Here is a 13179-nt window from a genome sequence, read left to right as displayed (position 1 = left end):
GGAATATGGGCCAAGTGCTGGCAAATGGAACCAGATTGTGTTGAGATATCTGGCTGGCAGGGATGAGTTGGACTGAAGGGTCTGTTTCTGTGCTGTACATTTCTCTGACTCTATGATTCTATTTCCAGGGTATAATGCAACCCCGTACTAAAGTAATTCTCCTCTTGAGCCTCCTCTATCCATTTTCATCCAATCTTATTAACTTATCTCGCTATTCATTTCACCCTCATGTGCTTATCCAGCTGCCCCTCTGAATGGTTTCACAGTATTTGCCTCAATGACCCCTAATGGCAATAAGTCCCACTTTCTGACACTCTTCATAGGACAAGGTTTCTTTTGAACTCTCTCCTTCTTCTTTCCTCGAGGGGGAGTTGAGTGAAGATGCATTGTGAAATTTAAGAGATAGTTTGATCAGCACGTAAACAAAGCAGGAGTTGGAAGCGGGAATTGGAAAGGTCAGATGAAGAGTCATGGGAGATGTCTTGTGTGGAGCAAAAGAGCCAGTATGTCACAGATGGGCCAAATAGCTGATTCCTGTGCTGTCAATCCTATGTTCTTCAAATTTCTAAACAATTTTCAGCAAGTTAATATTTATTATTCTTACCTGTTCATCATTAAGACTCTTCGTTCTCTGATGACACATGATGCAGGATGTCCCTGAAACGTTACAATACAGTTGTTCAAACAACTTTAACAGGAATGCTGAATGTTTAAAATATTCAAACTGAGCATGGATTGCAGTGTGCATAGCTGAAAAATGTGTTGCTGGAAAAGCGCAGCAGGTCAGGCAGCATCAAAGGAACAGCTTATGCTCGAAACATTGATTCTCCTGCTCCTTTGATGCTGCCTGACCTGCTGCACTTTTCCAGCAACACATTTTTCAGCTCTGATCTCCAGCATCTGCAGTCCTCACTTTCTCCTTGCAGTGTGCGTAATCATGTACTGAACTACATCCATCGCTATTGCTCCCATGATTCCCAGCATGAGTCTGAGGGGTAGAAGGAGTCTTGGGAATGTATAGTTCGGGGTATGTAACGGAAGTATGGGGTTAGTGCAATCATTACTCCAAAGTGAGACCATGCATTTATTCGTCAAACTTTTACTGAATAACAATTTTACAGGAATTTATGAGAAATCTCTGAATGTAATGAGTGGCCCCAGGTGTTGAGGAATTGCCAAGTGGAACATTCAATTTTCCAGGCAATCCCTTCATCCTCTGCTAGGATGGAGATTCTGGAGAGTTCCCACATGTGGAGCCGCAGGAGATGGGGAAGATACTAAACAAGTATTTTGCATCAGTGTTTACTATGGAAAAGGATGTGGAAGATATAGAATGTAGGGACAGCTTGAAAAATGTCCACGTTACAGAGGAGGAGCTGCTGGATGGCTTGAAATGCATAAAAGTGGATAAATCCTCAGGACCTGATTAGGTGTACCCTAGAACTCTGTGGGAAGCTAGGGAAGTGATTGCTGGGCCTCTTACTGAAGTATTGGTGTCATCGATACTCACAGGTAAGGTGTCAGAAGACTGGAGGTTGCCTAACATGGTGCCACTGTTCAAGAAAGGTGGTAAGGACAGATCAGGGAACTATAGACCATTGAGCCTGACGTCAGTGTTGGGCAAGTTGTTGGAGGGAATCCTGAGGGACAGGATTTGGAAAGGCAACATGGCTTTGTGCATGGGAAATCATATCTCACGAACTTGATTGAATTTTTTGAAGAAGTAACAAAGAAGATTGTTGAAGGCAGAGCAGTAAATGTGATCTATGTGGACTTCAGTAAGGCTTTTGACAAGGTTCCTCATGGAAGATTGGTTAGCAAGGTTAGATCTCACTGAACGCAGGGAGAACAAGCCATTTGGATACAGAAATGGATCAAAGGTAGAAGACAGAGGGTGCAGGTGGAGGGTTGTTTTTCAGAGTGGAGGTCTGTGATCAGTGGAGTGCCACAAGGATTGGTGCTAGGTCCGCCACTATATGACATTTACATAAATGATTTGGATGTGAGCATAAGAGTACAGTTAGTAAGTTTGCAGATGACACCAAAATTGGAGGTGTAGCGGACAGCGAAGTCGGTTACATCAGATTACAACAGGATCTTGACCAGATGGGCCAATGGGCTGAGAAGTGGCAGATGGAGTTTAATTTAGATAAATGTGAGGTGCTGAATTTTGGGTAAACAAATCTTAGCAGGACTTATACACTTAATGGTAAAGTCCTAGGCAGTGTTGCTAAACAAAGAGGATGCAGGTTCATAGCTCCTTGAAAGTGGAGTTGCAGGTAGATAGGATAGTGAAGAAGACATTTGGTATGCTTTCCTTTATTGGTCAGAGTATTGAGTTCAGGAGTTGAGAGGTCATGTTGCGGCTGTACAGGACTTTGGTGAAGCCACTGTTGGAATATTGCGTGCAATTCTGGTCTCCTTCCTATCGGAAAGATGTTGCGAAACTTGAAACAGTTCAGATAAGATTTACAAAGATGCTGCCAGGGTTGGAGGATTTGAACTACAGGGAGAGGCTGAACAAGCTGGGGCTGTTTTCTCTAGAGCGTCCAGGGGCTGAGGGGTGACCTGATAGAAGTTTACAAAATCTTGAGGGGCGTGGATAGGGTAAATAGACAAAATCATTTCCCTGGGGTGGGGGAGTCCATTTAGGGTGAGGGTGGAAAGATATAAAAGAGACCCAAGGGGCAACTTTTTCATGCAGAGGGTGGTACATGAGCTGTCAGAGGAAGTGGTAGAGGCTAGTACGACTGCAACATTTAAGAGGCATTTAGACGGATCTATGAATGGGAAAGGTTTGGAGGGATATGGGCCAGATGCTGGTCGGAGGGACTAGATTGGGTTGGGATATCTGATTGGCATGGACGGGTTGGAGCAAAGGGTCGCTTTCCGTGCTGTACATCTCTATGACTCTATGATTCTGAGCAGCTCCTGACTGTACTGGAATATCAGCCGTCTAGCCATGAGAAAATCCAAACCTGATAATCTCTTTATTTGTAACTCTAAGCTGCTGAGACATAACGAAATAATTGAAGAGAAATAAAAACTCACCCTTGTTGATTTGCCTCAGGTACAAAAGCAGAGCAAAAACAACCAGAATGGCCCCCAGTACACCGACCAAAATATAAACCAGACTGTGATAGTGAAAACAGAAAAGTGACAGTGTTTGTTCACAATCGAGTCTTGGCCCTTTGATGCAAGAAATATATTAAAAATGACTTTTATGACCTCAGGACATCCAAAAACAATGCAGGAAGTGAAATCCTTGTGTTAAATGTTGTGTTTGCAAACATAATATTCAATTCGCACACAGTATGTTCCCACAAACAATAATCAGATGACTGATCATGTAATTTGGAATTGGTAAGGGAGAGGCATTGCCCAGGTCTCCAGGGAGAACAGCCCTGCTCTTCCACAGATATCACCAAGAGATCTGTCACGTTCCCCTCAGAGGGGGAGATGGGACCTGGATTGATCACACAGGGAAGATAGTACCACAATAGCAGGGCACTGCCTCAGTACTGCACTATGGACTCAGCATTGACAATGTGCCCATGTTTCTGAAGAGGAAGAGAACTGACAATCTCTGGAGTAGAAGGTGAGTGTACCACCCACTGAGCCTTTTTAAGATGTGGTCCATTTCACTCGGTAAAAATGGAATAAAAAAACACTAGATGGTCACCGAAAATTACCAACAACAGGTTTGAGAATGGATATTAGAGTTCAATGGTCTTCATTTACACAAAATTAAACAACAGACATACAGATATGACTGCAAATAAAATTTATAAACTTTCAATGCTTTTTGAATCACAGAGTATTATCTGTGTAAAAACAAATGAATAACATGTGCTGGAGACCTGAATGAAAACTAGAAGTTGCTGGAAAGGTATGATCAGACAGTATCTGGGGGTTGTTTCGGGTGTCAACTAGAATTGTGAAGAATTCTGCACTGATCTATTTCTACCCAAATGTGGACTAAATCACACTGCGTTTCCAATATTCTCCATTTCTGACTGACACTTAATTGGCACTTTTTCCTCATCCCCATTGTAACTTCCAAGAATGATTTGCTCAGTGTTTCTCTCACACTTACAGTTCCTGCAGCTTATTTCTGACAGCTCAGGCTGATGAACTCAGGCTAAAGCCTAACGCTGCGAGCTATCTGTCCCTGTGCAGAGATATCACTTCAAACCTTCCTTTTCACCAGCAGGAATGACACTATCCTGAAACCTCACTCAAGATCACAGCAGCAAGGTACGTTTGGCAAGCAGGGACATCACAGATGGTGTAGATTAATGGTGAAGTAATGAAGATGAGCAATGCCATCTGAGGGCCAACAAAATAGAAACAATTATTTTCCATTTGAGCTTTTCAAAATCAATTGAACCTTTAATATGGAACCCACACAGGAGCTCAATATAAACCCAGCACCATTTCCATTTCCAAAATAACAAAAGCCATTCAGTTGTTTGGCTAAAAAATATTGTGACTGAAAATGTGTTGCTGGAAAAGCGCAGCAGGTCAGGCAGCATCCAAGGAGCAGGAGAATCGACATTTCTGCTATGAGCCCTTCATCAGGAATGAGGAAAGTGTGCCAAGCGGCCGCCTACTTGCAGAATGTTTCAGAGAACACCTCTAGGACACCCGGACCAACCAACCCAACCACCCCGTGGCTCAACACTTCAACTCCCCTCCCACTCCACCAAGGACATGCAGGTCCTTGGACTCCTCCATTGCCAGACCATAGCAACATGACGGCTGGAGGAAGAGCACCTCATTAGATTAGATTAGATTAGATTATTTACAGTGTGGAAACAGGCCCTTCGGCCCAACAAGTCCACACCGACCCGCTGAAGTGAAACCCACCCATACCCCTACATTTGACCCTTACCTAACACTATGGGCAATTTAGCATGGCCAATTTACCTGACCTGCACATCTTTGGATTGTGGGAGGAAACCGGAGCACCCGGAGGAAACCCACGCAGACACGGGGAGAATGTGCAAACTCCTCACAGTCAGTCACCTGAGGTGGGAATTGAACCCGGGTTTCTGGCGCTGTGAGGCAGCAGTGCTAACCACTGTGCCACCATGCCGCCTTTCGCCATCTTCAGCCTAGGAACCCTCCAACCACAAGGGATGAACTCAGGCTTCTCCAGTTTCATTTCCACTCCCCCCATCTTGTCTCAGTCCCAACCCTCGAACTCAGCAACACCTTCCTAACCTGCAATCTTCTTCCTGAGCTCTCCCCCCCCACCCCTACTCCGGCCTATCACCCTCACCTTAACCTCCTTCCACCTATCACATTTCCAATGCCCCTCCCCTCAGTCCCTCCTCCCTACCTTTTGTCTTATCCTGCTTGGCACACTTTCCTCATTCCTGAAGAAGGGCTCATAGCAGAAACGTCGATTTTCCTGCTCCTTGGATGCTGCCTGACCTGCTGCGCTTTTCCAGCAACACATTTTCAGCTCTGATCTCCAGCATCTGCAGTCCTCACTTTCTCCTTAAAAATATTGTTAAACTCACACACTGAATCAAAACAGAGAATATAATACTTTTCATGGGAATTCTTTCCTGGGGACTGGTTTTGACTGGTCGAGAAACCTCCACTTGTATCTGGGGAATGTGTGGTCCCTGGTGATGTTGTTGAAGAAACAGCACAAGTATATTGTTCACCTGTTGAAACAAGGGAATGATGTTCAGATTCATCTCCTTCTCACTTGTAGTTACCCAAGAGAACCTCATGCACAAATGGAACTTCATTACTTGGGGAAAAGCCCATTTGATATCATGGAGTTTTGCATTATTTCCCCTTCCCTGGTAACAATGACACCTGTAAGTGGGCTAATTCTACTGAAAATGTTAGAGTCATAGTCAGCGCGGAAATAGACCCTTTGGTTCAACACGTCAGTGCCAAACATGCTTCTCAAAATATACTAGTCCCACTTATCTGTGTTTGGCCCATGTCTCTCTAAACATTTCTTATTCATGCAGCTTTTCAAATGTCTTTTAAATACTGTGACTGTACCTTCATCTACCATGTCCTCTGGCCTTTCACTCCACATCATCATTTACATAAATTATTTGTGTGTGAACATAGGAGCTACAGTTAGTAATTATATGTTGCAGGTGACAACAAAATTGCAGCTTTACTGTACAACAAAGAAGGTTAGCTCCAGGTACAATGGGATCGTGATCAAATGGGCCAATGGGCGAGGGATTGGCAGATGGATTTTAATGTGAGGTGCTGCATTTTGGAAAGGCAAATCAGAGCAGGACTCATCTATTTAATGGGAAGGTTCAGGAGGGTATTGCTGAACAAAGAAACCTTGGAGTATAGGTTCATAGCTCCTTGAAAGTAGAGACATAGGTGGATAGGGCCGTGAAGAAGGTGTTTGGTATGCGTTCCTTTGTGAGAAGATTTGTAGCTCGGGTGTTTGTTGTTGTGGTTCTGTTTGCCGAGCTGGGAGTTTTTGTTGTAAATGTTTTGTCCCCTTTCTAGGTGACATCTTCAGTGCTTGGGAGCTTCCTGTGAAGCGCTTCTGTGCTGATTCCTCCGGCATTTATACTGGTTTGAATCTGCTGCTTCCGGTTGTCAGTTGCTGTCCGCTGCAGTGGTTGGTATATAGGGTCTAGTTCGATGTATCTGTTGATAGACAGTCACTCATCCACAAATTCTATCAACAGACACATCGAACTAGACCCTATATACCGGCCACTGCAGCGGACAGCAACTGACAACCGGAAGCGGCAGATACAAACCAGTACAAATGCTGGAGGAATCAGCACAGAAGCGCTTCACAGGAAGCTCCCAAGCACTGAAGATGTCACCTAGAAAGGGGACGAAACATTTGCAACAAAATCTCCCAGCTCGGCAAACAGAATCACAACAATGCTTTCCTTTATTGGTCAGAGCATTGAGTATCGGAATTGGGAGGTCATGTTGTGGCTGAACAGGACATTAGTTGGGCCACTTTTGGAATATTGTATGCAATTCTGATCTCCTTTCCTATCAGAAGGATATTGTGAAATTTGGAAGGCTTCAGAAAATGTTTACAAAGATCTTGCTGGGTTGAAGGATTTGAGCTATCGGGAGAAGCTGAATAGGCTGGGGGTATTTTTCCCTGGAGCATCGGAATCTGAGGGGTAATCTTATAGAGATTTAGAAAATCATGAGGGGCATGGATATGGTAAATAGACAACGTCTTTTCCCTGGGGTCGGGGAGTCCAGAACGCGAGGTCATAGGTTTAGGGTGAGAGGGGAAAGATATATGGGGAACCTGAAGGGCAACGTTTTCACACCGAGGGTGGTGCGTGTATGGAATGAGCTGCCAGAGAAAGTGGTAGAGGCTTGTACATTTATAACATTTAGAGTCATAGAGATGTACAGCATGGAAACAGACCCTATGGTCAAATCCGTCCATGCCCACCAGATATCCCAACCCAATCTATTCCCAACTGCCAGCACCCGGTCCATATCCCTCCAAACCCTTCCTATTCATATACCCATCCAAATGCCTCTTAAATGTTGCAATTGTCCCAGCCTCCACCACTTCCTCTGGCAGCTCATTCCATGCATGTACCACCCTCTGCGTGAAAAAGTTGCCCCATAGGTCTCATTTATATCTTTCCCCTCTCACCCTAAACCTATGCCCTCTAGTTCTGGACTCCTCGACCTCAGGGAAAAGACTTTGCCAATTTACCCTATCCATGCCCCTCATAATTTTGTAAACCTCTATAAGGTCACCCCTCTGTCTCCGATGCTCCAGAGAAATCAGCCCGAGCCTGTTCAGCCTCTCCCTGTAGCTCAAATCCTCCAGTCCCGGCAACATACTTGTAAATCTTTTCTGAACCCTTTCAAGTTTCACAGCATCTTTCTGGTAGGAAGGAGACCAGAATTGCAGACAATAGTCCAACAGTGGCCTAACCAATGTTGTGCACAGCTGTAACATGACTTCCCAACTCCTGTACTCAATACTCTGACCAATAAAGGAAAACATACCAAATGCCTTCTCCACTACCCTATCTACCTGCGACTCCACTTTCAAGGAGCTATGAACCTGCACTCCAAGATCTCTTTCTTCTGCAACACTCCCTAGGACCTTATCATTAAGTGCAAACTCCTGCTAAGATTTGCTTTCCCAAAATGCAGCACCTCGCATTTATCTGAATTAAACTCCATCTGCCACTTTTCAGCCCATTGGCCCATCTGGTTAAGAATGATCTGGATGAATAGATGAATAGGAATGATTCAGAGGGATATGGGTCAAGTGCTGGCAGGTGGGACTAGATTAGGTTGGGATATCTGGTTGGCATGGACGAGTTGGACTGAAGCCAATGTTTCTGTGGTGTACATCTCAATGTCTCGATGACTCGATACGAACCACTCTCTGTGTGAAAATGTTGCCCTTCTGGCCCCTTTTACATTTTTCTCCTCTCACCTTAAAAATATGCCCCCTCACTTTGACCTCTCCCAACCTAGTGAAAAAATATTTTGCTATTCATCTTACTTATGCCCCTCGTGATTTTATAAACCTCGATAAAGTCACCCCTCAACCTCCAGTGGAAAAAAATCCCAGACTATCCTTATCACTCAAACCCACTAGTCACGGCAAAATCTTGGTAAATCTTTGCTGAAACCACTTCAATTTAATAATAACTTGCCGAAAGCAGCAGGACTAGAAGTGTACACAGTTTCCAAAAGTGGCCTCCCCATCATTCTGTACAAGCTCAAGATGATGTTCCAACTCCTACACACAATGGTCTGAGCAATGATTGTAAGCATGATAAATACCTTCTTAACCACCCTGTCCATCTGTGATACAAATTTCAAAGATCCCCTGGGTCTCTCTGTTCGACAGCACTACCCAGGGCCCAACTTGTAATTGTATTAGTTATGTCCTTGTTTGTTTTACCAAAAGGCTATACCTCACATTGATCCAAATAGAACTTCATCTGCCAATCCTCAGCCCATTGGCCCAATTGATCAAGATCCCTTTGTAATTGTAGATAACTTTTGTCACTGTCAACAATGCCATCAATTTTGGTTTCATCCATGAATTTACGAACCATGCCTTCTAATTTCTCTTTCAACTTGTTGATATAAATTACACTGATCCCTATGGAACACCACTAGTCGAAGGCTTCCAATCCAAAAAATGACCCTCCACAACCACGCTCTGTCTCCTGACATTAAGCTGATTTTGTATTCTATAGACAAGCTCAGCCTGAATTCCATGAGATCTAACTTTATGAATTAGTCTACCATGTAGAACCTTTGTTACTAAAGTCCATATAGACAACATCTACTGCTCTACACTCGCAATATTTTTGGCCACATTCTCAAAAAACTCAATCAGGTTTAGAACGCACTATTTCCCACATACTATCCCGAATTAGTTCTTGCCTCTCTAAATGCCTGTAAATCGGATCGCCCAAAATCCCCTTCAACAACTTACCCACCACTGATGTCAGATTCAGGCCTATAATTCTCAGACTTCTCCATACAGCCTTTCCTAGATTAAGGTATAATATTAGCCACCCTCCAGTCCTCCGGTACCTCACCGTGACTGTGGATGATACAAATATCTCTGCTATGAGGCCCTACGATTTCTTCCCAAATTACCCACACTGTTCTAGGAGACACTTGGTCGATTCCTGGAGATTTATCCATCGTTATGTATTTTAAGATGATCAGCACTTCCCCTTCTGTAATGTGGACTATTTTCAAGACATCAATGTTTATTTTGCTGAGTTCCCTAATCTCCATGTCTTTCTACACAGTAAAATATTCAAAATATTTGTTTAGTATCTCCACCATTTGTGATGTACTTGGTTGAAGGAAGCAAATGGCTGTAATGCAGCAATGGAATTGTTGCAACGTTTCTCCATGCTGTGGGCAGGATTTTATGTACCTGTTCATTTTCCAAGTACAAGACTGTTTGCATCACACTTACCGATGCTGTTGATCTGTATCCTATAACTGCAGTTCTTCTCTCTTACATTGTTGACTGACACATGAACAATTTCACTGGGTTTTGTTCCCTGAATATTTGAGGCTGTGCAGTAATATTGATGATGTTTCTGTGTGAAGGATTGACAATGTAGATCCAGTTTATTGGTGTCAGCGATCATTGAATCTTGAGATGGCATCTTCTCAGACCATGTGTAGTGAATGGGGAGGGATCCCTGGGCAGACTCAGAGGAGACTGTCACTGAACCCCCAGAACATGAGACATTTGGTTGGGATAAAAATCGAAGCCCAGGAACAGAGACGGCTTCTGTGGGAAAGAAACAATTATTGAGAGATCAAAAAATCAAATATACTCCAAAACCTGACCAATTTTCTTCCTGGTTAAATTATTGATCAGACATATCAGCAAAGAGTAATGTAAAAATCACTGAGACATTTACCTTCAGAGATGTGCAGATTTACATTAAACATGAGGTCAGAGTAAATACCAGGAATCTGAATCCCACAGCTGTACCATCCGGCATCTTCCCATTGAAGATTCTTCATTGTGACAAGAAATATTCCTTGTGTTTTGTTCTCAGTGATTGATATTCTCCCATTTGGCCAATCTGTTTTTGCTATAATATTACATGAACGATTCCTTCCATGACACCAATATTTCATGTTTGATTGGTACCACCAATTTTCATAGTAACAAGATATTGTGATCGCTCTTCCCAAAATTCCAGTGACGTGTTTCGCTGCCATTAAAACATCTGAAACTGAAGAGATAATATTTCAGAAATTTAACTGGAAAGAATGACTTAATAAACACAGATACATTTTAATCAGCTGCACTCCACCCAGTACATGATGAAGGTAATCATTCATATAAACCATTATCACAGTCTCAGGCTGTTCCAAATTCCCAGGGAATAATTGAAATAGTCGGGATATTTTCTTACCTTCCTGGTCAAGCTTAGGGACAATCTTGAAATTGGGTTTGTGCTGCCCGCTGTGGGCTCTAACTCCACCGTGTGTGACATCATCGAAATGTTGTCCCCCGCGGAGAGCAGCCTGAGTGAAAGGCCTGGATTGGAGTCGGCTGGGGATCAGTGTGAAGGAGGGTACAGGTGCTGAAGGGTCCTTACTCCGACCAGTGAAGGAGGGTTTCATCCAGGGAGGAGGTGTGTGTGTGTGTGTGGACTCATGGTGGGCTCAGGGTTTGCATTTTCAAGGCTCAAGGAGCAGACACAACAGGTGACCCAGGACGATGATGTGAGCCCTTGTGTAGGAAAGAAAAAGAAAGAGAATTCAGCTTCTGCCCGGGATGTTTCACATTGTTGGAGAGAGATCAATGTGCAGGACCTTGATGGCAATAAGGGCAGGATTATTTGCAATCACATATTGCTGAGAATGTAAGGAGGGTAAAATCACCAGCTGCTCTCCGGGCGCTGACTGACCTGCTGTGTTTTTCCAGCACCACACTCTCGACTCTGATCTCCAGCATCCACAGTCCTCACTTTCTCCTCAAAGTAAGTTACTGACTTTGCCAGAGAGATGCTTCATGGGAAAATGTATAAATTGCTGTGCCATTAGGTTCTGGTGTGAAAGAGGAGCAGCCTGTCGATGTCTGGCTAGACTTTAGTTCAATAAATACCAGACCAACAATTTTGTTGAGAGAATTGCTTTTTGTGTGGGGTACAATTCTTTAATAAAGTGACAGAAAGGATATTAAGTGTAAGTGAAGAGGTGGTGGGGAGAGAAGAAAGGGAGATAGATACATGAATGATTAAAGGTGATGAAGGTCAGAAAGCAGTGATCTTATTGGAAAAAGGAAGCTTTGGAAGAAAGAGAATTGTGAAAACAGAGAGATGCACACTTCAGGTTTCTGCCCGTGAATTATTCTGCATGAAATTCCTGGGCTCCAGCCACAAAATGTTTCCGGAAGGTTTCTTGTAACAGAATTGACTAAGTCATAGTCTAGAGTAATGTTACATTGGACATTTTAATTTTGAATGTTTGAAAATTTCTTGACTATAAATGGAGGGATGGAAATGATGAACAAAAATGTTATTGTAGTATTACACTGTAATGTGTAATTCAATGAGATTGAAAGAGAGTAAACAACTTCATTCAAGTTAAAGACTGAATGGAAAAAGGCTTTTAGTGAGAAGAGAAATATAACCCAACCACCTACTTTTGTGACTGAATCTCACAAAACAATATTTAATGAACAGCACTCCAAAACAGAAAAGAAATAAAAGCAAACGCAAGATATTTTGTTTGAGGAGTTACTACCACTCCTGTTTCCAGAGTGTGTTCAACATTAAAAACTTTGGAAAAATTAAAATTATTATACTGGTATGTTCACTTAAAAGAAACATTATTTGCTCTTTTTCATTTCATTCATAATTAATAAGGTTGCTCTTCAGTATTTGGGAACTCTGTCACATGGGCTTATGATATGTTCAGGAGAAGATCGAAACCTCTCCAGTTGAATGATCACCTTCCTGTTGCAGTGATCAGAATTGTACACAGTGCTCCAAGAGTGGCCTCAGCAACATCCTATACAACCACAATAAGATGTTCCAACTCCGATACTCAATGGTCTGAGCAATGCAGACAAACGTGCTAAATACCTGCTTCACCTGAGCCCCAAGGTCCCTCTGTTCGCCAGCACAATCCAGGGCCTGACCATTAATTGTATAAATCCTCCCCTTGTTTGTTTTACCAAAATGCAATACCTCACATTTATCCAAATTAAACTCCATCTGCCACCGAGCAGCCCAATGACCCAGCTGATCAAAATGCCTTGGTAATCTTAGATAATCTTCTTCACTGTTGACTGTACCACCCAATTTGGTGTCATTCACAAACTCATTAACCATGCATCCTAAATTCCTCTCCAAATTGCTTATACAAATTACACTGATCCCTGTGAAACACCACTCGTCACATGCCATCAGTCCAAAAAACGTCCTTCATGACCACCCTCTGTCTCCTGTCCCAAACCAAATTTGTATCTGATTGGCAAGCTTACCCTGAACCCCATGTGATCGAACTTTCCTGATTAGTCTACCCTGCGGAACCCTGTCATTAATGTCTGTGTAGACAATGTGTACTGCTGTGTTGTCATCAATTGTTTTGGTAACTTCATTAAATATCTCAGTCAGGTTTGGACAGCACGATTTCACTCACTCTATCCCAAATCAGCTCTTGACT

General features: G+C 43.1%; 1 protein-coding gene across 1 annotated transcript in view; it reads right to left on the bottom strand.

The window, feature by feature from the left end:
* The window catches only part of LOC132828092 (uncharacterized), a 110104-nt gene that overhangs the window by 19811 nt on the left and 77114 nt on the right, over positions 1 to 13179 (bottom strand). Inside the window, exons 8-12 of the mRNA XM_060845002.1 lie at positions 10416 to 10736; positions 9959 to 10282; positions 5558 to 5678; positions 3052 to 3134; positions 605 to 657 (exon numbers count right to left, since the gene is read on the bottom strand). Coding sequence (XP_060700985.1) covers positions 605 to 657; positions 3052 to 3134; positions 5558 to 5678; positions 9959 to 10282; positions 10416 to 10736 — 902 coding nt within the window. The remainder of the gene's footprint in view (positions 1 to 604; positions 658 to 3051; positions 3135 to 5557; positions 5679 to 9958; positions 10283 to 10415; positions 10737 to 13179) is intronic.

This window comes from Hemiscyllium ocellatum, chromosome 26 (genome assembly GCF_020745735.1).
Source record: "Hemiscyllium ocellatum isolate sHemOce1 chromosome 26, sHemOce1.pat.X.cur, whole genome shotgun sequence".
Lineage (NCBI taxonomy): Eukaryota > Metazoa > Chordata > Chondrichthyes > Orectolobiformes > Hemiscylliidae > Hemiscyllium > Hemiscyllium ocellatum.
Note: the sequence above shows the minus strand (reverse complement) of the source record. Positions and strands in the feature narration are given on the sequence as shown.